The following is a 23,170-nucleotide window of genomic DNA, read 5'->3' as shown; positions in this document are numbered from 1 at the left end:
GTGGAGTGTATACAGTATATAGAAATATTGTGTGCTACAAAGTTCAGCGAGAGACTGAGACAGAAAGACAGAAAAGCCATTCGTGTGACGTAATACATTTCTGTATTTTGCCTCTATAATCTCGTTTTGCTTAGACGACTATCAGGTTGAAACAGGTTATCCTGGAAACAAATAAAGTAATTCCCTTAACCGACAGACAGATACCACCCTGACACAAACACAGGAAAACAGGTATCAATCTTTACTACTAACATACTCCTACTACTACTTGAATAATAGAATCCCTTACACAATAATGCAATCCAGTACAAGAGTTTTGCAATAATTACTACCACTGTGAAGTTTAAACAATATTTGTAATTGCTGTTCAATGCCAAAGGTGTTTTGTCTGGCAACCTGCAGTGCACAAACAAAGAATGAGGTCTTCTCTTAAGGATTTTAGAAGGATTTAATCCACATTTATGACTTTTTTGGAAACGTATACCAGTTCCAACGGTAGCTCTATTGCTGGGTATAACAATAAAGCACAGAAAGACTAATCACCGAATGGTTTAATTCTGAGTCAAAAAACAAATAGTGCAGTATCAACATAGCAACATGTTACTAGTTACTACTATTTGTTCACTGCTTTGGAAATATCTGAAATTAATGTTAGTTTTTAAAATACCTGGGACTTAGTTCCTGGGGTCCAAACCCGGTAAAAGTTGGGATAAGTAGCTTTGCAGGCTTTTGCTCAGCCTTTGACTCTCCCTTGACTGACGCCAGAGCTGCAGCTGAGGCTGACAAACTGTGCTCTTGCTTTGTCTGTGGCTGAGGGGATGAATTCTGACCATGAATACTGCGGCTGAGATTTGGTGAATGGCAGCGTCGCAGGGCGTTGAACTGCCTCAGCTCATCCCCCAACAGGTTCCCCAGGGAGGTGCGACGAACCGGGTTGTTGAGGCTGGTCAGCAGGAAGTTGTGACGGGGTTGTGTAGCTGAAGAGAGATGGAAGGGGTTGTCGGGGTCATCGGCCTTTGTTTCCACGATAGAAGGGAGCCTGTTTTCCTAAAAAAGAGAAAAATACAATGTGCAATAAAAATTACCAATGTGAAATTTACATTTTTAAGTAAACAAATACTAAAACCTTCTGATGTTTGTTTATCAAAATATAGGCCATGAGGATATAAAAACACATTAGAGCAGAAATAGGATACTATTTTAAAATAGTAGCAAAACATTTGAACAATTCAAAATTTTAAAATGATGTTATCTTTTTTTTTTTAACCGAAGTATTTTAATGCCACTCTATACTTTTCCACCTTAAAACAATGAATGAGTATTCTGGCACATAGTATAAAAAATATATTATATTTTAATCACATTAATAACTCTGTTACAAATCTACTACACTTTTACCATGGCTTCAAGTGCAACTTTTGATAACAGACAGAGCTAGCATTAAAAATCAGTATCTTAGCTTGTAAGTGTTCTCATTAGGAGCACTATTGACCCAGTTATTTAACTCCAGGGACTGAGCTGCTTTCACGGTTCCAAATTAGTCTCAACCTGTAGGGGAAGTCCTTTCACAAACCACAGTACTCAGCATTACAGTATGTCCCAGAAAAACAGAAGGGGGTTACCTTGAAAAACTTGACAGCTAAAAGCCAGGAAATTAAATGCATTATACAAATCTGTCTAATACAATTCTATCACGGTCTTGTCTTTTGTAATATAATCTAACATAATTCAATTAAAAGGCCAGGTTTTTTGAGTTTGTTATAAATGAATGATGACACTTCAGAGAGAAGAAGACTGAATTTGTACCAAACTCACATGGGAGAGTCTGGGTGACCTTGAAAACCTGTTGAGTCCCTGCAGTAACAAAAAGAAAGCAACATAAGTTATACAAGACATGGTTACATTCAAAATAGGTTTATTTGTTCAACCTTCTGTTATAAAAAAAAGCATTGTGTAGAATTCTGATTTGTAATTCACTGTTTGTACCCACTGGAACTGTTTTCCCTTTCACTATTATTAAATGACCTTGGTCAGTTGCTACACAAGCTGAATCACATAACCAATGCTGTTTATTCCTAATTGCAGAGAATCCAGTGAGGTTTGCCTTTTTGCTGGCAAGTGCAGAAATTGCTAGTAATTTAGCATAATCACTAGCTAGAGGGCAAATGAAACTGTGGTGGTGTGAAGCCTTCCATCATGTGTGAAAACTCTGCTTCTGACAACATGGCTTAATGTGACAACACAAGCCAAAGTCTATCGTTCACCCAGTCAAGTGCCAGTGTTGCTCATTGATGCAGGGAAGCCAATTCACGAAGGACACACATTCAATTTAATCCGTTTAAGAAGCACAATACTAAGTTTAAAAACCATCACTGCCATACAGAACTCTAGTTTGGGTGCTTTGCTGTCATCAGATGGGGGTGCTATGTGAGAGGCAGACTGGAGAAATTCTGCTCATGAGGATAATTAAGCCTAGAACCCTGAAATGATTAACTGAGCAGTGGGAAACAATAGTGCCAATGATGTGATGTTAAGTGAACATCAAAATCAGTTGTCTTGTGTTTCCATGTGGATGTCAATACTTAATAATAGAAAAAGGACTGATGTTAGGAGTGAATGTAGACTTAAGTAAGTAATGTGATGTGTGTTGCTGTGTAGAGCTATTTTGAAACATAGAGGCTAGGACCCTGGATATTCAGCCAATTTGTCTGATCAATTGTACACTTTTACCAATCTATTGTACTTAAAGGATGTGCATGAAATGACACTGTGTCCAAAATCATCTCCTACTCACTACATCAGAATCAGAAATACTTTAATACTATATAGTGTGTTTGCCATTTTGTAGTAGTGTCGGAATGTTGATTGTGTAGTTCTATCCACTGTACACTGCTTGAAATTGCGTTTGTGTGGCTCAAACAGTTGTCAGTGATGATGCAACATGACAACAAGAAGTATCTGAATTGTCAACTGACTGCTCTCTTTTGAGTGAACCACTTAGTGTACATTATATAGCGGGCAGGGAATGAGTGAGTAGGGGGTTAAATCAGGCACAACCATTGATGTCATCTGAGGCTATGGTCACCTTTCTTTCCCCCTCTTATGACCTCTTCAGCACACTCCTGAATCTTTGACAGAAGAACTGCACTCATCTCATCTATAACTGCCAAAAAAACATGATTGTTTTGCACTCCCACCAGTGACTGCCTTTCTCAACTGTTTTCATTTGAGCCTCCAAAGACAGAAATATCACCATAACACCTTACAGCCAGTTTGTTCTTCATTCTCCATGGCTGCTGAAGATTTAGCTCTCCCTGTGGTGACTGGGTCGTCATAGTCCACCAAATTCTGCTTCAGTGTTGGCCACTTGGTTGAGTAGTGTACTTCCCACTCGTCCCAGGACACAACAGTCACTACTTCTTTCACAAAACTCACCTCTCTTAAAAATTATGGCGAGTCCTTAGCTGTTTAACCAAGTCCACACCAAAGTTTCAACCTGACCTTACTACTCTCACCTTTTCAGTTTATATGGTATGATACACTCTCAGCACAGAATAACCATTTTCTTAATTGTCTTAATTCCTTAAAGTTGTGGCCCACTAGTCCAATAATTAGGCTGTTCTGGCTCTGTTGTTGGTCTTTAACAAGTCCTTGTAGAAATGTCAAGCGTTTTAGCCGATAAATGGTCCATTATGTAAATTAGCTATTCACTAACTGTATGTGGTTGTCATATGATGCTGACAGGTACTTGATATTGAATACTTTTAATTTCTACACAGTAACTGCTGCCTACTATGGTGGAAAAGTATGCTTTGAGAGAGAAGACAGTAAAGTTATTAACCTGGAGGTTAATTGCCTTATTTTCCACATTGCATTCATGCATTGTTTTAGTAAATATTCATTATAGCTGCTTTATAAATATTGGCAACTTTTAGTGACATGTAGAAAGTAGGTAATAAAAAAAACCCCACATTATTTAACATATACTTATGCTTGAAATAGATACAGTATGTAAAGTGATCATACAATCGAAACATATTGTAGAACTTGGACATAGGCAAACATACAACTGAACTTAAAAGCTGGTAAAAGCTTTTTGCCTCTGTTTATGTCGGTAGTTTGCTGAGTAGAAGAACTATTTTCTACCTTCTCTGCTAAAACCTACTGAAATATTTTGACACCAGTGAAATAAAACTTTAAATTAAATCACTGAGCTGAAAAACATAATTTTCCATCTGGCGGTCTGGGATTTTCCCTTTTAGACGAGACAAAGTACTCCCTTTCAGATACCTTATACTGTAAAAGGCGTTCCTGCAAGCTGTTTCCTTGGCAGTATTTCACTAACACCAGTTAATTGCTGTACAGTCAGCATATAAGGACCTCCCATTCCCACCTCAAACCACCCACAGTGAGAATATGGATGATATCAGTAGTACTGTACATGGTTGGGTTTGTGTGTCTACGAGCAGTCTGTGGGACCCAGCATCTCAACCAGGTAGAGCAGATGGCGTGAGAGAAGCAGAGAACTACAACTTGCGATCGACCATGCCCCTGAGAAGCCTGCTTGAATCAGCAATAAAGGCTGCTAGTATATTGCAATTCTACCCCAAAGAGACATCTCACTAGTAAATTCTTCTCCTACCTCCTACCATAACTACTGTGTTTCTGAAGCTCTCTGAAGCTGTTTCTCCACACCCTGCGTGTCAAAAAGACATCTGCAGATTAACAGGGCTAGCACAGATGTCCTGTCCTTCTTATTACAAGCTAAATGATAAAAACAACACAAACAAAATAAATATACTAATGAGCAATGAAACTTTCAAACACTGGAAAAAGGCCTGTGGGAACCAAGAGGAATTGTTAGAACAAGTATAAATGTTTGAAAGTGACAATAAAGATGGAAATGAGAAACTCCTGAGAGAGCATTGTCAGTTTTGTCAGTCACACATCACAAGCATCTTGGCATTAATTTGTTTTGATCAAACGGTTCACCAAAATGCCACGCACAACAGCTGTTAAACTTTGGTGCATTGTTTTTGCAATTATTATTCAGTTTTTGAGTTTCGAGATGCATGTTTTACACAGATTATCTGACAGTGTCAGAAAACATAATAATCTATTCAGTAATTTTTCTTGCCTTACAAAATGCTTTCTTAAATAATTGTTAGGAGGTAACACGCAGTACTCATAGGAGGTCAGGGTCTGGGCGTAACACGATCCTGCTGTGCTTTGGGGTGATAATAGGGAAGCGATACGGCTGCATGACAATGGCACCCACGCGTGGTAATTGCTATGACAATCAACTGCACATCACCAGCCCTTTGGTCATTGTGGCAGAACAAGTGTCAAGGAGAGTGAAAAAGGCACCTTAGGGGGCAAAAATGTGTTGTTTGCATTGTTGTATTCTCTGTTCTACTGTCAGACAATGCAAGAGAAAATGGTGAGATTTCAATTTAAAGTTTAATAACCACTAACACAGATAAAGTGTATTGTACGAGAGAGAAAAAAAGCTCATTTCATTTTCTACAACATCAGCAGCCTCAGTAGACCAGAATGCAATGTAAATCATCACCCCCTCTTACACTTATGTAATAATTGACAGTATAATAAAATGTGGATAACGCCAGGCTGTGTTTTAGCTTTCTCAATTAAAGTTTTAGTGTGACTTTACAAATAAACAGTTTAAATAGAAACTGAAAAGGATGTCTGATAATACTTTTAAAGAAGACCTATTTTCTGTGTGTCAGTGTGTATTTTGCACCTCATCCTGGCTGCTCACACGCCAGTTGTAGGTAGGGTTGTTGTCCTCAGTCTGACTGCCCTCACGCAGATTGTACGTGAGGTTGTTGTTGATGTCAGAGGCGTACACACTGCCATACTCAGGGTAGAGTTCCAGCACCTCTCTCAGGCCACGTAGCCTGATATACTGCAGGTCACAGTAGGTCAGGGCCTTCACATCAGCATTGGTCTTGATTACCTGGTCTGTTACAGGCAGGTCAGAACCAATCAGGTCCCCTTTTCCTAAAATCCAAATTATGAATATTCACTTTGTTGCTCCATTTAATATTACATAAACACCTTAAAGATGAGGCAAAAAAAAAAAAAGAATAACTTGATGACAACACAAACCTAATAGGGCCAGCACCATGTTGTCTTTCAGCACCTCTAGAGAGCCAGAGCAGACGAAATAGTTGGCCTGCAGTGCATCACCCTGACGAATAAGGTATTCTCCAGGGACACAGAAAGAGGTTTTTATACTGAGTGAAAGAGAGCGCAGGCACCCGCGACTGGCTCCATTAAAGACTGGCAGTTGGAGGATGTCCTTATGTAGATGCATGGCGATGTCAGCCCGCAACTCATCAGGGAAGTCATGCAGGAGCTGGGGATGTGTGACAGATGTAATGAAGTGTGACACTGATTGGTAATTAGGGAATGGACTGTGTTACCCTCTTTTGAATCTCAATAGGATGTCAGTTAATGGTGCTCAGGTGCTGTGAAAGATCATAAACACTTACAGCAACAAAAGGTTGTGAATGGATTGTAGAACAAATTTTATTGCTCAGTTTAACAAAACAGAGTGCAGACAGCATTATCTACTTTAAATATGCAATGTATGAAAACTACCAGGAAAGGGACTCCTACCTCATTGGCATCTATACCATTGTTGACAGACCAAGTGGTCTGGTAGTACTCGAGCATGCGTTGTTTGAGCTGCTGGGGCAGACAGTGGACACGGGTGAATTCCTTCAGGTCCTTCATACGTGTGTGGTACAAAGAACGGCGTGAGTACATTCGCTGAATGATGGCTGTCACATTGCCAAAAACCAATCCGTGCATCAGCGCTGTGTGAGGGACGGAAACAAAATAGCATTAAAGAATGGTATAAATGACGATATAAAAGCTAAACAATTGTATTCCTAGGTTAAAGTAATACAATCTCCAATTTTATTGTGAAGGCTGTCTCTTTTCGCTTAATACAGTTTTCATGGGTGTATATGGGAATGTCACAATACAATATAATTTCATATCTCTCACCAGTCATCTGTATTTGTTAACATTCATTTGCTTATTGAGTCACACTGGGGACGCAATAAGTTAAAGCTTGTGTGTGACTTGTGCGACTTCTGTGAGGATCATACACCACAGCTGCCTTCTGTAGCAGCCGTCCTTTGGCTGAGCGGTTTTGGTTCCTGCTGCTTTAAGTGCTAATGTGTCAATGATGAACCACAATCCCGCTGTTACCATAGTAGCACAGACATAGACACAAGATTTGATTTTTAAGCAATTACTCCTACATATATTCAGCTTGTGTTGTAGAAATTTGGCCTTGCTTATTACACATAATCATACATCATATTAGTGATATTACCTGTAAAAAGACCAAAAAGCACGATATGGCCTCTTTAAATAATCAAATAGTCATTATCTTTTTGCTTGTTGTAGCTACAACTGCCACCTCAGCTAAAACAATCAGTTTACTTTTGTATAAAGATGGCAACGAGCTGCGTCTTAAAGGGCGGCCAAACTATTCAACCCACTTCCTTCTGAATATCTTGCAGTGTTGTGCCAAACAGAGTCACAATTCTGCCAAGATGCCAGAGGGAGAATGTACTCTGGTGTCAGACGTACCGCCAATGAGCATGGTGCAGATGGAGAAGATCTTCTCAGCATCAGTGTTGGCACAGACATTGCCAAAGCCCACACTGGTCAGGCTGGTGAGGGTAAAGTAGAGGGCAGCAATGTAGGAGCTGTGCAGTGTCGGGCCGCCTACCGTGCTGTTGATGAAAGGTTTGTCCAGACGTTTGCCCAGCTCATGGAGCCACCCTTCAAAGAGGAGGCAGAGCATGAGACAACAATAATGTCCAAATGACAAGACATGACACGGTAAGAACAATGTTATCATTATGCCTGTGTGTCTTCTGTCATCTCAGAGCTAGCAACAGGCTTGTACTACAATAGCTGGAAAAAGAGATTGTCAGATGTTATTTAGAAATATGACCTAAAATCCCCAGTATACACAATTGCACATATACTCATAAACAGAAACATGTTGCACTACATTTGACACAAATGTTTCTGTAACCTACAGTATGTCAAAGAATGCGTGTCAATGTGTTGGTGATGCAAAAACTGAGACACATGCTGAGATATTATTCAGGTAATTTATAGAGCAGAAAAGCCTGTCAGTCTCCATGTAGCTACTATTTCAAACAATGATACAAGCAAGACATTGTTAGGATGCATGATACCAATGTTCTCTTATATCAGCTTTTGGTCTGGTTTCCCAGTCCTCATTAGAGGCCCAGAGTATGGTGATCACCACTATCTCACCACTGAGAGACATCCCCATAGGTGAGCCATTACTATTTATAGCCGAGTGAAGACAAAACAAATGTCAACTCACTGCACTGGCAAAATCCATTCTATAGTATAATTAGTCACTGATAGAAATTATTGCCTTAAGCAGGGAAATAACTTACATTACTTACTCAGCACTGAGCTTAAACTATGAAAAGATTTTAGTACCGAAATATATTTTTTTTTAGCCAAGTGACGATCAGCAAACATTTTTTATTTTAATTATCTTTTACAGAAAATACATTATTATTGTTCCAACTATTGCTGGATAAAATGCCTAAAATGATCTTTTACGTTAATCAGAGCCTTAATCAGACTCACCTATATTCCAGTTTTCCTTGGACTCCATGTCACGGCGCCCAATCATGTACCAGATACAGGCCATCCAGTGTGCCAGTAGGGCAAATGCAGACATAAGTAGAGTCAGTACTATAGCAGTGTACTGGGAGTAGCGGTCCAGTTTTTGAAGAAGCCGCAGGAGTCGCAGCATGCGTATTGTCTTAAGCAGGTGAACATAAGAGGTCTGTGGTGGAGAGAAGTAGAGAGTGGAATCCGACAGAAAGAGGGGTTGGAGAAAAGCAAGTTGTTCAGGTTTCGGAAACAAAACTTAAATCTGCCACATTGATATGTGGAAACACACGACACTGCATATTTGCTGAATACAGCAGCTTGGGCAAGCTGTGAGTTTCTTGGCTAAAACAAATTTGCTTATCCATTTGTATCACTACCAAGAGACTACTCGTCCCCCAGGCCAGGCTAGGAGCAACAACAGTGGTGTTAATATAGACAAAGTCAACACATATCAGGGGAAATGTATTGTGATCAATCATCAATTTCCTCCTTATGTCAGCGATCATGGATGAAAGTCGTACTCACCACTGGGATCTTGAAGGCATACAGCAGGTCAAAGGGCAGGATAGCCACCAGGTCCACAACAAACCAGGTGCTGGCATAGTGAAGGCAAATACTGCGTGCCTCATACACCACCTGGCCTGACTTGCTCACAAAGCTGGTGCGGAAGTTCAGAATAATGTCTGCAAATACAAAGGCCAACTTTTTTTCTCCATTTCCTGAATTATAGTCATTAGAGGATCAACTGAAACAAAATGCCAGCGGTTTACTCATATATAATCATATATATTTGTCATTCCCATATTTGAAAATGCTGAATTTGGAGAATGCAAAGTTGTGACACGGTTTAGTAACTGTTGGGGAACACAGTTGCCAACTTGTGAGGATGCCGCTGCCTTTCTTAAACTGAAGCTGTGATCTGGTTTTCTGGAAAGTGTTGCCACAATAGGTCAGTGCAGCTGAGCGTAGTAGGTCAGTAAAGAAATGTCACCTTACCTTTGTGAGCATGACGCTGCTTGGGCAGTTTGCAGGCTTGTGAATTTACAGATCTTGTACGGAGTGAGCTACTGGACACTGTTCATGTGCTTACTGATATTAGTTTTTCCAAATACTGTTGCTTGCTATTGCAATTTATTTCTTCCAGGCAGAGCCACCCCCCTTTTTTCCCTCTTTGCCCTGTCCCATCTCCATCAAATTTGAATAACTAAAAAAAAAATTAGCTAAACAATCTTCACACAGGTTACCCATTCTAACCACTGTAGCAGCTAAACAGACCTCATAGATCACAAGATGGTGACTACATGCCCCCAACAGTAAACTCAATGCGATATAACTGTTCTCTACAGGATAGAAATAATGTATGTATGAAACAGCTGGAATATGATTAAATAAGTTCAGCTGGTTTTCCAGAGCGATTCTCTGACTTTAGAATAATGTGGCAAGTACCCACAAGCAGATTTTGTGGGTATGTGGTTTGATGTAACAAATCCTTATTTGTCTTCCTAGTTACCAATACTTGACAGTTCATTACTCAATACAAATTTAAGCGATGAGAAGTTAAGACAAGACAGAATGATATTGATGGTGAATATTACAAAGCACACAGCCATGTGCAAGCAATTATAAGCTCTAAAACTCACCAGGTCAAGGTGAACCCAGTGGACACCTCCTATACAATATGTACCAAATATATAATAAAGGTTTTTGTATAAAATTACTTGTTTAAATGCTTTATGAGGCTTTCAGTGTTTTTGTTTCATAGGTCACATGGCTTCAAAAAGAGAAATAACGAATCAAACCTGTTGATTTTAAGTTACCAAAATAAAAAGTTCAACACTCACCTATAATAAAGAGCATTTCCACTAAGATGTCGCTGAAGAGAGTGAATCGTGCATTTGAGAATGTATAGTCATACGGCATGAAGCTGACACTGTAAGGTACGGTGACAGCCACGTAGAAGGTGGCGAGTAGAATGAGCCAGTCCCACAGGGCTTTGGACACACTATAGTGGAGGAGAATGAAACGCGACTTCTCCAATGCGGTCACCTTGTACTCTGGCATCAAAGGCTTTTCAGCCGTGGTCTGTAAAAGAAAATGTAAATGAAGTGTAGAGTAGCAAAAATATTCTTAAATAATTTTTGAAAGGGACAGTAAGAGCACATAGACAGTCATACACACACAGACACATAGAGAGTGTATTTCCTGTTAGGAGTGAAAGTCCAATAATAACTGGTTCTTTCAAGCTAATTTGATAAATATTCAAAACACACAAGGACACTTGAAAGCTGCATAAATATATGACTTGATAACCAGATGGTCACAGGGTTGAGTGCTGTGAAAATAAATGATAATCAGATGGACAAAGCAGTGCCCAGAATTTGCAGAAGCAGACAATGTACAGTATGTGTCAACGCTCTCTTCTGTGCTCTGACTGCTGATGATTCAGAATGGGAGGCTATTCTTAACACAGACAGTAATAAACCTTTTAAATGCCCATGCAGTGACAATTCCAAAGGAAAGGTATAATGCTGTGGTCAGTGAGGGGAAAACGTATTATCAACACTGATCCCTTATAATTTCATACATGGCTCATTCCTCCAAATGCCATAAGTGCTTCAATTCTCAAGTGATATAGGACTATAGCAGCTGTCCCATATAAGGAAATAAGGGGAAAAAACACTGACAGCACACTGGTGATTTTACAAAGTTTCATTCCATTCATTCTACTCATTTCATTTTATTGAGAAAATCCAATTGCAGGAAGTGTGAATTGCCATTACTGATGTGGTGGGGAGTCCATTCAGCACATAATGAGACCGCAGCTCTCCTAATGGGGTCATGCACTTCGAACACTATAGCCTTAACCGTGTTTAGGAGACAGGAGGAGAAGATATTACTGGTGAGAGAGAAACAGAAAAGAGAGATAAATGAGCAGTAATCCATCCACGAACAATGTGGCCACTTCACTAACAGGTGAGGCCTGAAACAAGGAGACTGGTTAATGAAGTGTTTACCTGAGATGCTTGGTATGGGCTCTGCCAGATTTAGATGGAGGAAATAGATTGGCTCTCTTTTAAAGTAACTAGGGGAGAATGGACACCTGGTCTTGTACTTCAAAAAGAACAGATACTAATGAATGATACCACTCTGCTCCAATTACAGTGCAATGTGTGTCATTTAATTTGTTCCCAGTGAAGCTAGTGTCAAAACTGTATTGATCACTGCTATTTGACACTAGACATTTTCTGTGTTTATTACAGTCCGTGGTCATTTCATAATGTCCAGATGTTCCAGAAGAAAGAATTTTCGCTAACAACTGGATACTTCAGGAAAAGCGAGGACTGTTTGTTTTGTTTTACACCACAGTGAACTTTGCCACTTGTGTCGTCAGTCAATCACAGAGAAAACCCCAAGCACTGTGGGAACACATGTGACTGCATCTCACACAGCTACAGCTGGTCTTCTTCCTTCATTAACTCATGCTGTAACTGAGAGAGTAATATTCCAACTACGTTGCCCAGCATGCTTTGGGGTTTAGCACTGCTAAACTGTCCTTGATGAGAAAATAGATACACATGGCTTACCATGTGACAGCTGCTACAAACATGACGACAAGATTCTGTGAGGAGAATCTAATCATCCTCTTTAACTGACTTCGAATTGCCCCCTTCTTACAGTGTCATTGTGATTGCAGATGTGAGATATGACATTTCAGGCCAAAAGCACAAAGTATGAGCTCCATTTTTCACAGGCAGCCAAAGAAGTATTCCAATCACAATTTGAACCACCTCTACATTGCGCAATTTTTCTTTCCATAGGCCATTGACAAGAGTATTAAAGTGAAATTGCGTATTAGAAATGAAGCAGCTTGAAATCCAGTCTCAACTACAGTAGTTGTCAGCATGCCTTGGATTAGTTACAGTAGCAGATACACTCATGGGCTGACAGCATCAAAACTGGCAAAACAGATATAAACTAAAACTCAATCAGGCTTGCGTTTAGGGAAGGAGCCTTCAGAGAAGTAAAAGTGCTATAGATTATTTAAGAGACATGTAACAAACTCAGTCTGAAATTGAGGTCCATTTAAAATGTATAGTGCTATACACTGTGAAGGAAGCCCTTCTCACCCCTGATTCACTGTTAATGTTTTATAGCCACACTCTTATTTAAGTATCCATTAGGGCTGTACAATGCATCTAGAAAGTACTCACAGCACTTTTTCCACATGTTGCTATTTTACAGCTTTATTCCCAAATGGATCTAATTCTTTATTTTCTGCAAAATTCTACAAACAATACCCCATAAATACAATGTGAAAGAAGTTTGTTTGAAATCTTTGCAAATTTATTCAAAATAAAAAAGGAAAACAATCCCAGGTACATAAGTGTTTACCACCTTTGCCATGAGACTCAAAATTGAGCTCTGGTGCATCCTGTTTCCACTGATCATCCTTCAGATGTTTCTACAACTTGACTGGACTCCACTTTTGGGAAATTCAGTTTATTGGACATGATTTAGAAATGCATACACTTCTATAAAAGTCCCACAGATAACAGTGCATTTCAGAGCACAAACCAAGCCATGAAGTCCAAGGAATTGTCTGTAGACCTCAGAGTCAGGATTATATAGAGGCACAGATCTGGGGAAGAGTGCACAAAATATTCTGCAGCATTGAAGGTCCCAATGAGCAAAGTGGCCTCCATCATCCATAAAAGGAAGAAGTTTGGAACCACCACGGCCCTTCCTAGAGCGGGTGGTGACCAAGAATCCGATGGTCACTCTAAAAGAGCTTCAGCGTTTCTCTATGGAGAGAGGAGAAACTTCCAGAAGAACAACAATCTCTGCAGCACTCCACCAATCAGGTCTGTATGGTACAGTGGCCAGACGGAAACCACTCCTCAGTAAAAGACACATGACAGCTCACCTGAAGGACTCTCAGACCATAAGGAACGAAATTCTTTGGTCTGATGAAACAAAGATTGAACTCTTTGGCCTGAATGCCAAGTTTCATGTCTGGAGGAAACCAGGCACCAATCACCACCTGGACAATACCATCCCTACAGTAAAGCATAGTGGTGGCAGCATCATGCTGTGGGGATGTTTTTCCGTCAGGATTGAGGGAAAGATGAATGCAGCAATGTACGGACACATCCTTGATGAAAAACTTTTTTCAGAGCGCTCTGGACCTCAGACTGGGGCGACGGTTCATCTTTCAACAGGACAACCAAGATAACAAATGAGTGGCTACAGGACAATTCTGTGAATGTCCTTGAGTGGCCCTGCCAGGGTCCAGACTTGAACCTGATTGAACATCTCTGTAGAGATCTAAAAATGGCTGTGCACCGACACTCCCCATCCAACCTGATGTAGCTTGAGAGGTACTGCAAAGGAGAATTGGAGAAACTGCCCAAAAATATTTTAGCATCATAAAAAGTCTTTATGGGGTGCTGTGGAGTGCTGTGAATACTTTCTGGATGCATTGTATACCCCTGTGCCTGTCTTTTCCAGCAAAAGTACAGCTCCTCCCGTTTATGGGTTACTAATAGAGATAAAGTCAGAGTATATATGGCTGGCAGTGGTGTGGAGGCAGAGAACCACATTGTTAGCTAACAGTCAGAAACTAACAGAGAGACAAAGTGAAAGAAAGATAGAGGGGGTGAGAGACAAAGAGAAACAGAATGAAAAATACGGTTATAGTCAGAGTGGGAGTAGGACAATGGTGGGAGAAGTATTTTGATCCTTTACTGTACTTAAGTAAGAGTAGAAATACAAAAAAGAACACTACAAGAAAAAAATGATGCACTAAAAATCTTAGAAGTATTATCAGCAAAAAATACCTAAAATATGAAATTTGATATGTAAAGAATTCTTTGTGCAGAAATATGGTTAGTTTGTATTATATTATCGATCAGTTTCTTGTTGTTACTGATGCATCTTTGTGATTACAGCTCATGTTATACCTTATTGAGATAAAGCTAATCTTACCTCCTTCATATTGTCAGATTCTAAATAGATTATAGATTTGACATCCACCGTCTTTATCTGCCCCACATATAAACCAAAAGTGGCAACTCTGCTGATTAACCTAATTATTAGATGTGAAAGTTTGCCGAGCAAATCTGCAGGAGTTTTAACCTACATTTAGGTTTTTGTTCATCTTATAGCATTAAATTCAGTAGTGTTGAAAATGATTGGATGCTTGTTCTTTAGCCCTTACAGCATGAACTTACTAATTCAACTTGTTTATCTACAAGTGCTACTTCTGCTTCTAATGGAGGTGTTTTTAGGCAAGTACTTGTACTTGTATTTGAATATTATTTTGTGTGCTTTGGTCAGTGGATTATAAAGAACAGGAGTTCACTGTTTTGATGTTAATTTATTTTGTAATTTATTTTGTAAGTATTAAAACCTTGCATTAACATGGACATAGCATTACTCAAGTTAAGTACAAGAAAGCTACTTTAAAATTCTACGTATTAAAAATTAAGTACTTTAAATTGTTCCAGTATTGGATTTGCACTGGTGGGAGAGATCATTTAAAAGTAGAAGAAAATGGGGTCTGCAAAGTGACAAACAGACATGGCCAGGGGAGACAGCAGGATCCAGAGGGATGAAGCCAAAATGAGATGAGGTTAGAGTGACAGATGGCAAGTAAGAGAAAATGTGTTGGAAAAAAAAAACAGTGGTTAAAGCTAAAAGCACAGGGTTACTGTAGAGACAGAAACAGGCTTTATCTTACTGAAATTATTTTCAGCTTAGTTTAGTTAAGAAGCGAAAGTTAACAGCTAGCGCTTATGATGTTAATGACCTGCGCAGTTTGCCCATCAAATTTTCTCATTTTAATATCAGCAAACGTTCCTCAGACATTTCCAAATGTGTTGATTCTTGTTCATGTTAAAGTCAACTTTAATTTTAAAATAACATTCTGTTTTTGTTTTTTGAACTTTTTTCAGTGAGATTACGTGTAGACCTCTTAATTCGGAAATATCCGTATAAAAAAGGAGTATATATAAAAGTTCCAGCTAAATAATGAAATCTACAGTTGTGCAGAAGTTTACATTCCACTTTATATATTTATTAACAAATAACTTTTATTTCTGACGAAGGAAAATTTATACTAGCTGACTGCATTACATGTTATGTTGATGAAAAAAATCTGTGTTATTCTTTGTGTTGTTTTTAAAATACACACATGTACTTTTATTTCACTAAATTTAAGAAGAAAATATTACACTTTTTAGTGCACTACATTTATCTGACTGAGGATATGACATCAACACAGAAGGCTTGGTGTCTATTCAGTTAATGTGTGTATTTGTGATCAAATCAAGTGGTTTTTGCCTAACGACATAGACCTGGCTTTGGAAACTTTTACGTGACAAGTATATAAAGAAAATGTGCTTGCACAGCATGGTGTGCTGAAGTCAGTTAAACCACTTCGGGATCCTGGACAAAAATAAACAATGAGCCTCCACTGACCCACACTACCTGGGCCCATTCCCACACAATAATTGTAAAGCACCTCCCTAAGCTCTTAGCCTGTTTTGTGCTGCTACTTTTGACTTGAAGACAAGGGCTAAGACTAATTTATAATGCAAGGTCTGTTCAGACCCTTGTCTGTATTGATTTGAGGTAATATTGCAATTTAGTGGTGGAAGTTAACAAAAAATAAATCAAACCATGAATAAATGCAGTCTGCAGGTAAATAAACAACTACTGCCCAAATAAAACAGCTAAGGACCAGAATGAGTTTATGGACACCTGTACCTTATTTCCACTTTTTATAAAGTGTAAGGTATGTAGCAGGAATAACTTCACTCAGAATTCATGATATAATCGTGTTTCATGGTTATAAAGAGGTCATTTTTTGAAATGACATGTACTACAGGCTATTGTGTCGAGTGCATGATAAAACAATTCTGTAAAACTGTGTCTCATAAAAACACCCAGCTAATGGCGCTATTAGGAGATCTGACAGGTGTCTGTATAACCATATTACCATAAAACTATTTGTTTCGAATTAATAGTCACTGAAATGATAAAGAGATATAAATACAAAATGACGACACAATACAGAGGGCAAGATGTGGGGAAAAGCTCATGCACATAAACAAGCAAACACCTTTTACCGTTTTATCTCAAGTGTGTTGCATGTCATTATTGCTTTGAATCCCTTTCCCATGCAAACTGCATTGTGTATTTAATATTAGTCACAGGTCTGCACGACTTTCCAAAGTCGCAGATAGGAACACAAGACACAGCCCAATGATCTGTCAACGACCCAGAAAAACAAACAAATGTTTGCAGGAAACCATTTGATTTATGTTATAACCCAGTGGTTTATGGCCCCTTTCAACAATAAAGCTCTGTCTAGTTGGGACCCTCATCATGCTTCTTGTTATGAGTTGCTCCTCTGAAATTCTGAGATGGTTTCATTTAAATAAATAGTATTTCACAAAGGGAAAAAAATAGATAAAAGGTTAAACATAAAAACAGAATTATTGTTTGCAACAGAATGTTTTGTTATGTGTTCTTTCCTCTCCCATGAATCATCTCACAATCCTCATATTTATCGGGTGACCTTCTGCAGTGGACAGACCCTTAGGTTGGTAACAACTGTTGTAACTGGTAGCTCATAGGTTTGATCTGTAAATGTGCTGCTGCAAGAAATTTGTGTTTATAGTTGAACTATATGCTTTCTTTCCAACAGATTTGATATCAAATCGTGAGACATATGCTGTGTCTATGCACTTGGGGCAGTTTACCTCAGAAAAGAAGCTTCTAATCTCAACGGGAGTTAAACACATTAAAATTGAAGCTGTCATTGCATCTACAGGAGTTTGTGAAGAAGATAGCAAACCAGAGAGGCGCTGAGCATATTACCTCAGACTGTTGAATGTTATATTCCTAGACATCTCTTTTGGGAGATGTGTTTAAGTGTTCAGAAAGAATGTGTTCTTGTCAAAATAGCCTCATGCTGAGAGTGGCATAACATGAAATATGGTTGATAAATACTGTGCATCTATTTGTGTTGATGCTTTACCATATGTTTTCGTTCATTCTCCTCAGAGGACAGGCCTTCATTTAAATTCTGTCCCAATGTGTGTGTGCGTATGTTTTGTGTGTGTACGATGCTTGAATGCAGAGCACCACTGAATGCTGCCATCTGTAACTAGGTGGGATTGTGAAGCGGTGCAGCAGGAGGTTTGGCAGACGGGGTAAGATGTAGCACACTGATACCAACGAAGGCACCTGCAGATCAGGTCTAAAAGCAACAGTAGAGCCTTGCTTTCAATAAACTCCATACATTTAGTATTTTATAACTAAAAAGTGTACACTTTATATTTTTTATCTATATCATATTTTTTGTTAGCCTTACTCGAATTAAATAATGATGTTGTGCTTTATGATTATACAGAGAAAGTTCTATGAAATGAAAAACTTTGATAAATACTTGATGTCTATACAGATACAAACATACTGTACACATATAAACATACTGTATGTATAAGCCATATTGGCACACAACAATTATTTCTCACTTATACGTATAATACTGAACTGCACCAAGATATATACACACACACACACAAGCAGTTTGTTGTGTGTAGAATGTCTTTGTTGTGTTGAATCTCATTCCTATGTGAATTGCATTGTGTCTGTTTAACACTGGTGACAGATGTTGGACCTTGAATGGAAAATTATAACAAATTTATGTTATTGCATACATGTTATTGCACAAGGTGTAGCAGCACACAGGGGAGGTATGGGAACCTAAAATTCAGAGTCAGATAAAGAGCAAGCCATTAAAGAGGTAGAGGTACTTTAATAAAAGAGTGCTATTTAATGGTGACATTTTTTGGACTTTACAATTTTAGTGCTAAAATTAACAACTACTTTAGTTTCAGGCACTTTGTAGATACATGAAATGCTCCCAAAACACACAACTGCATGAATCAGTTGTGAGACTCACAAGTCTCACAGGTTGGCATCTTTTTTGTAAAATTGAATTCACCCATGAAACATTCTGTATTGCTTTCTGGCTACTGGGATGAAACGTCACATTGTGAAGGACAGAACCAGTTGGTAACTGAGCCTCTGGAGTGAAGGGAGCAGCACTGCCCCAAAATGGTGAAAAACCGCTCTCGTTTGTATCTGAGAGCAAAACAGGAGATCATTCAGATGAATAACAATGCTTAAAGTGTAGCACGACTTTGTTCTGCTCTTTATTTTAAAACCTTTGTTCTGCAGAATTAATTCAAGTCACCACCTCTTTAGGAAACAAAAACACATAAAAACATAGACCATATAACAATAGATACATCTCTCTCTCACTATCTATCATCTATGTCCACCTGCCAATAAAGGTCATGAGGGAATATGCTAATGACATGATGAGCTATATCCTCAAAATAGTGGTATGAGCAACAACCACAGACATGGATTTTGCTATTTGTTCATTTAAAGCCACCCCAGGTTGCATCCAAAAAAATCCAAAAATGCAACAGAAGTGAGATTAAAATCATTTGGGAGACTTAAAATAGTGAAACCATTTGATGAATTTTCCAGTGAGATAAGCCACACTCTCAGAATCTGGGTCAAGACTTCCTTCATATTGTTTTCCTAAACACTCATCTTTTAGATATTAACGTTAATAATTTAAGCTCAAGAATGAGGGCGCCACATGTCTAAGTAACTCCCCACTGTTTGTTTTCTTAGACAGTATGTCTTGGCAAGCATTAAAACACCATCACAACCAATCAGCAAAACGCTTGTTACAAAACTACTCACATCGCCAAGGTTGACCTCTCCTTTGCCTCCCCGGGAGAACTGGCTGGTCAGCTGGTACAACATGGTGCGACCCCGCTTTCTAGCCTCGCTGAAGTGAGAGCTGCTCTTCCTCCTGTGTCTTTTGTCCTCTGAAACTGTCACACAGTCACTCAGTTTAGTTGATGTCAATTAGATCACAAGGTTGTGTCATAAGAAATTTGGTGGGAGCTGGAGACAAACAACACCTGCGGGAGGAAACTGTCATCTAATGCAGTGGCATAACTCAGTCAGCATTACATGCTAAACAATTTACCTGTTATAGTCACACAAGCAGGACATAGAAACACAACCACTCATTTGTATTTGAGTTTCATTCACTCCATTATAACACAAGACAGTCTTTTTTTGCCCATGATAAAGTGCTCGATATTTGCAGCAGACTATGTCCAGGTTCCATTTGAGGACACACCTCTTCCCAAATCAAACTCCCTATTGGAAAACACTGTGTTCAGTGAACGAATGCCAGGCCAAACACAACTGCCGGGCAGAATGTGACAATGATGAAAAAGAGTGCACAGAGAAAATAAAAGCTGGGGGGCAGAGGAGGGGCCACTCATAAATCATGCTCAAAGTAAGCAAATAAGAGGTGTTTTTGTGAACAAGGACAGTAGCCTACCCTCCTTCATGCTGTTGTAGTGGCCTTTTCCATAGGTGTCGGTGATGTCCTTAAATGAGAATAGGAAGAGAACCATTTCACCCTTCTCATTCTTGATGGGCACAATGTCTAACAGACACCAGAAAGCTGTACCTGGAACAAAATCAGAAAGTTTCATTTAATGCAGGATTTTTAAAATGTTTTTGTCTCTAAAATATTTGGTATAAGAAGACACATTTTTGGATAATGGATTTTTTTGGTAGTGATTTTGCATCTCTTTGTGGTTTATTTGTCTTTTATGTAGTCATTTTACGTCTCCTTGTGGTAATTTTCCACCTCTTTGAGGTTGTTTTCCATTTTTTAAAATCTTTTTTCCATCTCTTTATATCAGGTTTCATATCTTTGCCATCCTTTTGCATCTCTTTCTAGTCATGTTGCCTCTCTTTGTGGTACTTTTCCATATTTCTGTGATCATTTTGCATCTTTGCCTGTGATTTTGTATTGTTTGCAGTCCTATTCCATCTTTTTTGAAGTCAGACTTCATAGCTTTGTAATAATTATGCATATTTGGACTCATTGTGCACCTTTTTGTGGCTGTTTTGCATCTCTCTTAGGTTGCTTGTGTTTCCTTATAATCACTTTGTCCGTCTTTATAATAATTTCGTTGACTGAAAGAAATGGTTAAAACAGCTTTACACAGAGGTTCTGATCAAGGTGGCCTGTTCACTAATCTCATGATAATAACATATAAAACCCTGGTAAGGAAAGCACACAGCATGGGTTGATCAGTCTTATTACAGGTACACTGTAGTTATACCTACTACAGTTACATCCCTGTAAAAGTATTTCATTTAATGGCCCCTTTTTTTATGCCACGGCCTGTGGTTTTTCATGTTATGTCAGCTCTCACCATGTCTCACCATGGATACTAGTCAAGTATGGCACACATTTTCTAAAAATACAACCCAAATAAGATGTGTGTCATGTTCTGGACGATTGTGTACAAAAAGAAAGAGCAAGTCTGGGGGTTAGTTATAACAAGTAAGGTAGGCAGAGAGCACCACAGATCCAACACTTCGCTGTAACCCAGCACACTCATTAACAACTCAGCAGAAACTGTGCTCTGCCACCAAAAAGATGTTTCACATTTCCAATAGTGTCCCCAGTGAGCGTGCGCGCGCGTGTGTGTGAGAGACACAGATAAAGAGGAAAAACACAGTGTATATGGTGGTGTTTTAGCACAAGGCTCTGGGTGGAAATACAACATGAGAGAAGCTGTTCATATGTGTTTTGAGCACAAGCAGCAGCCACACATTTAAGAGAACTGTGTGTGTGTCCACTGAATCCTTTTAGTGTTCAACTCTGTTGTGAAATATATTTGATTAAAGAAGAATTGCTTCTCTCTCAGTACAGTATGTCTGCAGCCACATTAAACTAATATTTTTGGTTGGTCTATGAGAGATAATTGTTCTTCTCCTCGCTAGTTGTAGTGACATTTCCTTACTGTTACTTACAGCACTAACTGGCCTTTAAAATACAAAATGATTTGAAGAAATAACTTGGTTGAAAATCCAGTGCAGGTTTTGCAATTCTTCGCAGTAATAACTGGTTCACACATTTGGAGGTTGCTGCAGGTTTTGATCTTTTCTGAAGGCACATAATCCTGTGTGACAATCAGAGAAGCTTAAACACTGTCACATGTTCTCTTCTTTACGCATGACATCTTACTGTATTTTGAGCCTAAGACTTTGTCAGAAAGAATAAGTTCAATTCACACACAGACAGTACTTTTCCTGCATTAAGCAGGACGTAGAATTAGCTTTGGTAATGCGCATTAGAAATTGAGTTGAAGGTTGTTATTCCACTACACTTTTAGTCCTTGTAGCACCTTTTGCACTTCTGTTCAATTAATCACTTAGATGAACTGACTGGTTCCAGTTTGGGTAGTACATGCACATAAATGCCAGTAAACTAATAATAAGCACTGGCTCTACAAAAGAACATGTATTGCACTGGTGAATTTTTGTATTTAACATTTTCCAACCAAAATGTTTATCTGTCCTCTAAAATTAATGTGCTTCATAAGCTTAAAAACAAAACAAAATCTCACTACTTAAATATCGCTTGAAAAACTGAACAGATGATCACAACTTGAACAAACCAGAACAGAATGTAGTTAATAAGAGCAGGTTTTAGCAAATTAACAGAAGATGACAGGGCTGTTATTTTGCTCCATAACCTTGAATTGTGAATTTATAAAAGTGTACATGCTGATGTAATATACGTCATTTATAAAATACTCTGCATATTCTTTTTTTGTGCTATGAACCCACCATTCTTCTTGTAGAAATGGACCTCGGCCTGATATTCCTCTCTGCCCTCCAGAGCCTTCTCCATCTGCTGGGCCACATGCTCGCTGGTGTCTGCTCCATACAGGAAATGGCAGGTGCAGTTCTTCTGCATCACCTCAGTTCTTGTGAAGCCCGTGAGTTCACAAAAGCCATCTGAGCAGTAGACAATGGGGTAGCCGCGGTGGCCCTGGGCATTACCCAACAGGAAATTACTGTCTGCCAGGGCGACATAATAAGGGAAAGAGGTGTTAGAAGATGTAAAGCAGTGTGCTATTTGTGGAGTTCCAATATAAGGAGCCAGAATTTCAGACATTTTTGAGTTTTTTCATAAGTAGCAAATAAGGAGCAGTGGCTTGCCTCATGTTAAAGTTTAGTACATAGTATTTCCCAAGCATTACAATCAAAGTCCACCAAATTCAAGGCCAGGTGGATAATCAAGGTCATTTAAAGGTGATATGCTGCTCGTTTTTAAATTGAGTTTAGTTTTCAGATGTGTGTGGTACTGCTAAAGACAGTTTAGAGAATTGCAGATACAGTAGCAATATAAAAAAAAGCTTACTGGATTGGAGAATGTAAACCCTTGACCCTTGATTTTAAAAACTGACAGGCACATAGCAAGTAGCAGTAATGACATAATCGGATTTTATGATAATAGGTTTCTAGAAAAAAAGTTCCAGTACCATTA

At 38.9% G+C, this 23,170-nt stretch overlaps 1 protein-coding gene across 1 annotated transcript in view; it reads right to left on the bottom strand.

Moving 5' to 3' along the window:
• The window catches only part of kcnh4b (potassium voltage-gated channel, subfamily H (eag-related), member 4b), a 36,849-nt gene that overhangs the window by 4,236 nt on the left and 9,443 nt on the right, over nt 1-23,170 (bottom strand). The window contains exons 2-13 of the mRNA XM_067489078.1: nt 22,468-22,701; nt 20,156-20,287; nt 19,501-19,634; nt 10,551-10,791; nt 9,235-9,392; nt 8,680-8,881; nt 7,630-7,824; nt 6,643-6,842; nt 6,130-6,379; nt 5,762-6,021; nt 1,816-1,854; nt 668-1,047 (exon numbers count right to left, since the gene is read on the bottom strand). Coding sequence (XP_067345179.1) covers nt 668-1,047; nt 1,816-1,854; nt 5,762-6,021; nt 6,130-6,379; nt 6,643-6,842; nt 7,630-7,824; nt 8,680-8,881; nt 9,235-9,392; nt 10,551-10,791; nt 19,501-19,634; nt 20,156-20,287; nt 22,468-22,701 — 2,425 coding nt within the window. The remainder of the gene's footprint in view (nt 1-667; nt 1,048-1,815; nt 1,855-5,761; nt 6,022-6,129; nt 6,380-6,642; nt 6,843-7,629; nt 7,825-8,679; nt 8,882-9,234; nt 9,393-10,550; nt 10,792-19,500; nt 19,635-20,155; nt 20,288-22,467; nt 22,702-23,170) is intronic.

This window comes from Channa argus, chromosome 20 (genome assembly GCF_033026475.1).
Source record: "Channa argus isolate prfri chromosome 20, Channa argus male v1.0, whole genome shotgun sequence".
NCBI lineage: Eukaryota > Metazoa > Chordata > Actinopteri > Anabantiformes > Channidae > Channa > Channa argus.
This window is presented reverse-complemented; position numbering and strand designations above follow the sequence as displayed.